This window comes from Fragaria vesca, linkage group LG5 (genome assembly GCF_000184155.1).
Source record: "Fragaria vesca subsp. vesca linkage group LG5, FraVesHawaii_1.0, whole genome shotgun sequence".
Lineage (NCBI taxonomy): Eukaryota > Viridiplantae > Streptophyta > Magnoliopsida > Rosales > Rosaceae > Fragaria > Fragaria vesca.
This window is the reverse complement of record NC_020495.1, coordinates 13,568,485-13,573,494: the sequence shown is the minus strand read 5'-3', so window position 1 is coordinate 13,573,494 and position 5,010 is coordinate 13,568,485. Positions and strand designations below refer to the sequence as shown.

General features: G+C 35.7%; 1 protein-coding gene across 1 annotated transcript; it reads left to right on the top strand.

Moving 5' to 3' along the window:
* Positions 1–275: 275 nt before the first annotated feature.
* Positions 276–1,454, top strand: LOC101298900 (F-box protein At5g07610-like). Its single transcript, XM_004301357.1, has one exon. The coding sequence runs from the start codon at positions 276–278 to the stop codon at positions 1,452–1,454; it is 1,179 nt and encodes a 392-aa protein (XP_004301405.1).
* The last annotated feature ends 3,556 nt before the right edge of the window (positions 1,455–5,010 follow it).

Here is a 5,010-nt window from a genome sequence, read left to right as displayed (position 1 = left end):
CATCCCAAAAATAAAACAAAGGTAGCAAATTGACTAATCTTAAAAACTTATGATGGCAAATTTCTTAGTTTTGAAAACTTAAAAAAAACAAATTGGCTGATATAAAAATCAAGGTAGCGTTTTGACACTAAGTTGAAACTTAGGGTAACAGATTACAGGTTATGTCAAATTAAAATAAATATAACAAAAAAGTAATTAGCTTTTAGGAGCTTTTTAAGGAGGTGAAGACCCCTAGATTTTCAACAACATTTCTGACTGCGCTTCGCAAACGACAAATGGCAACCAGAGGAGGAAGAAAACGCTCCAGACTCGGACCTATTTCGAACGCAGCTCAGGTGGGCAACTCCGAAGATCTCGTGATCGAGATCCTACTGCGCCTCCCAGCTAAGCCACTTCTCATGTTCAAATCAGTTTCAAAACAATGGTACTCCATAATCTCTAACCCTGAATTTACTGTCACTTGTGCCAAAAGAAACCCAAACCCTCAGCTGGGGTTTCTGTTGGATGCTCGATTCAATTTCCAACCACACCCACGCCCCCTCTTCCTTTCTCTGGGTGGCTATCAATATGGGAAACACCCAAGTTTCCTTGATAGCCCACATCTTGAAATTCACCATCTCTGTAATGGGTTGTTGTGCTATTCTAAGCCCCATTTGAGTTCCCCTCAAATCACTTCTTATTATGTTTGCAATCATTCATCTGGGCAATCGAAATGGCTTCGGGTTCTTGGAAGCCCTGACAATGAAAGAGTGAAGGCTTTTAATGTGGCAGTTGATCCTTTGCTATCACCACATTACAGGCTCGTTTTTGTTAGTGAATTGTCTGTGGTAGACGAGTACCGTCTTATCAAAATTGATATCTACTCGTCTAAGACCAAGTCTTGGAGAGCCTCCACAAAGGGGATTTACATTTTGCAATACGATATTGGGTTTCACATTTCAGTTTACTGGAGGGATGCAATTTACTGGTACAATCAGAACAATCAGTCTTTGGCGTATTTCGATTTCAACGACGACAGTGTGGAGATTTTGCCAAAGCCACAGGTTACAGAAACCATGACTTATTACTACTTTGGAGAGTCAGGCGGGCATTTGCATCTTGTGGGCAGTTGGAGACCCTGGACTAGTTTGTTAACTGTCTTCGAAATGCTGGAAGATAGGTCTGGGTGGTTTGTGAAGTATGATGGTGATTTTGGTGCTTTAGCTACTGCATATCCCAAGATGGTTACTAACAAACCAATTAGGCCTTATGTGTTTTCTGTGGTGAACCTGTTAAGAGGTAAGAAAGAAGGGGAGGTCATTATTGTGTTAGTAATCCCCGAAGGTGTGATTTGGTATAATGTCCGGGATGAGACCTCAAAGAAGCTCTGCAATCTGTCTCTGAGTCAAAGCAAATTGCAGCAGATGAGGTTTAAAGCTCATCAATACATGGAGACCCTTGCTTCAATAACATGATAAAACATATCGGTGCTTTAGTGGTATCTCCTGGCTCTCCTTCTATATACCCTTAAGCATGACTCTCTATACAATATTGTCATATAATAGAATCTTTGGTTGTTAAGACTTTAGATGCAGGAGTAGCTGCTTAATTGCTTTTGAGTTGAGATTGACTATGTAGTTGTTCTCACTGTAAGCCTACTGAAAATAGCATTTCTTACTCTTATACATTGTCTCTAGAGAAAAGAACTTGAATATTTTGCAGATTAATGTGAAGTAGTCGTAAAATGTGCTAGATATATATATATATATATATATATATATCTATATATATATATATTGTTAAAGATACAGTTTTCTTTATAGGATTGGCAGTTTGGCACCAGTGCAGAGATATCAATTACTTGGAACTTATATTTGAGATATCAATTACTTTGTTTCTTCTGGCTAGATCCATGAAGTATATGTCTGCTTTGGGTTTGGGGCCAATTGCAGTTTTCGCTCTGTTTTTTGTTATTTATCTTTGTTTAAGAATCTTTGCATTTACATTTTTTCTCACTTTGATATTGAAAGGGGTTTAAGCCTCAGTCTAACTGGAATTGGTATTTGGTAGCTCCTTTTTCTTCTTATAACATGATCGTGGGTTTCCTACATTGCTCCAAAATGTAGAAGGGATTTCTGATTTGTAGTTTCTTTACCGTATCCTCAATTTTTTTTTTGTTGTGTCTGGTGTAAGAGTTTTGCCACTTTTGCATATAGGGATATTCCCAGAATCTCAAAGTATATGAACCTTTAACCATAATGCTTGTCTGCTTGATTAATACTGACAAGATGGTATTTTGACTCGATTAAGGGCAAGCTTGATTCACAACACTTTTTACCAAAGTTCACCACACTTAAACACTGCTTTTGCACTTCCAGTATTTTCAAAAACACAATTTACCAAACACTCAGCTAATTGATTTTACAGTTATTCTCATAATACAGCTGATTTTAGATTAAGCAGAGTCCCTCTAAATAGGGCTTTACAGACACACCTTTTAACAAAGAAACCGCTTATTATGCACTTAGCATGGGGTTTCATGTTTGGGTTAACGGTAGTCTTCATTGACCGGCTCGACCCAGGATTGACCGACGAGGTGAATCCCTGGATCTCATGGAATAGGTTCGAACCTAACCCTTTTGGGTGCACCTTGCACATGCTCGAGCTACAACCAGTCGAGTTTGGTGGAATAATAATAAACTTGTAAATAGAATTGCAGGGAATTCCTCTTTGGGTTGTGTTATTAACACACCTTTTTCCTCTATTCACACACCCCACTCTATTTCTTTATTGTTTTAAATCTATCTTGTTTAGAAACTGCCCAAACTACCCTTCTATTCTCTATTGACACCCCTTTCTATATCTATGTTTTTTTTTCAGCAACGGAAGGACACTTCTGTTTACTCAATTTTTGTCCTGTATACGTCACTTTGCCTATATAACAAAGGGAGGAGACAATTAATTACAGAAACTCAGAGAACTTGTCTATGAGATAAGAATCATCTATATGAGCAAATGATCAATTACTTTCCTCTACAACCTGTAAAACTCTAGTATGAAACTTGCAATCTTAACAGCATCTTAAATAATCATGGTACTGATTACAAATAACAGAGTTGAGTTTACAAAAATAAAATAGAGATACATCAGAAATAGATCAGCACTTAGACTACAACTTACATCAAAAGAGAATATAATAGCACTTCAGACTATTGTTGTCAATGTTAGTCTGCAACCAAACAAAAATAGGTGCATCCAATGTCACAAATACCAAAGTTACGAATCTGCAACCAAACAAAAATAGAAAGAGTAGTGTTAGTCTTTTTTATGGAGAGCAAAATGATCAAAAGGGCACAATGCAAAGTCTTATAATGAACATTAGTAATCACATAAACTTTCTTGATTGTTTCATCCTCACTCAAAAATCAAACTTCTAAATCTAAGAGTATCTAAAAAGCTAAAAGGATTAAGGGAAGGATTACGGATAATCAAACCTTACATTAATAACTTCACTAGGCAGAAGTTGTAGGACCAAATGAAGGCATGGTAGCATTGTCTTTACGTAGTGCACAAGTTCGAGCATTATGACCACCACGAGATGATGTCTTCCTTTTTCTCTTCTCTAATGGAACCATCCTAGTGTCTCGATACTTACCACCTCTATCACAGCCTATGAACACACACTTCTCAGATTTTGATCTTTTTATAACAGTTACATACCCTTCCATCAATGTAATTTTATGAACAACAGCAACAAGGTCTTCTCGACTATCAAAATTTACTTCCAGCAACAAAAGCATTTTGTCTACTTCAATTTGACTTCCTATATCAGCAAAATAATAAATTATTCATATATAATGTCATCAATAATACTAATTTTCAGAAAGTCATGACCCTCTACAAAAGCTAAATAGCAACACAATAATCATGATGCAGGATGTGCACACCCTATTTTAATGCCAAATTCAACTCAATTACTAGTTCACTACAAAGCAATATATCAAGTGAGTAGAGTGACCATACAAACAAAGCAAATTTTTTTGTTTGACGCGGCCCATATGGGGAATCTGAGTACTTGCAGCTAACAAATAAAGTCCAAATCAATCGAATATCCGTAATAAACCAATCAACAAAGTAGGTTAAATCAAAGCGTCAAAGAGTTTAAAATTAGCATTCGACTCAAGAACCACGAATAGCCAGCAACCCATACGAAAATCAAACTAAGATGAACAAAACGCACAAATAAGACGAACAATTTCAGCTGGAATCTTACCAGGATTGATGGGTTCAGAGGGGCTTGGATGATCACTAAACTCATATTTTTCTTTCATGACTCCATCACAAATTAGATGTAAAATTGTCTCTAAAGATGGGTCTAAATCTACTTGTTCTGCCATACTGAACTTCAAATGGTTCAGATCGATGGAAAGAAAGGAGAGAACCCAAAACCCAAAACTGAATTTTGGGCTGTAGAGAAAAAGGATAATAGAAGAAAAAGAATTAGAGGGGTAGATTGGGAAATGTGTATACAAAATAGAATTAAAATAAGGGTGCGGCTATTTCCACCACACTAAATGCTCAGTTCACCCCACGTCTAATTTTTTACCTTTAAAATTCCAATTCTGCCATTAAAATTTTGTGAAAATCTAGTTTTTATTTTCTTTCTTTTAACTTACAATTACAAAAATGATAAAATATATACAAATATTTCATCAATATAATTGACGCATACCTCCATTCTTCTCAAACCACATCCTATGTTCTCCTCAATCTCTTTCTTGAGTTATTTCTTTACGATTTTGAATATTATATATATATATGAAATACTATGTTTAAAGCCATAAATAAAATTAAAGTAAGAACGAACAATCCCATATATCACACTGTATAACCACCATGTTGAAGATTGAAGTGATTCTCAAATATGATTTGAAAAATGTAGAGATTTGTTTTTTTTTTCCCAATGTAATATGTAGAGAATTGGTGTTGTTTGGATTTTAGTTTAATATTATATTTTCTACAAAAATTCTT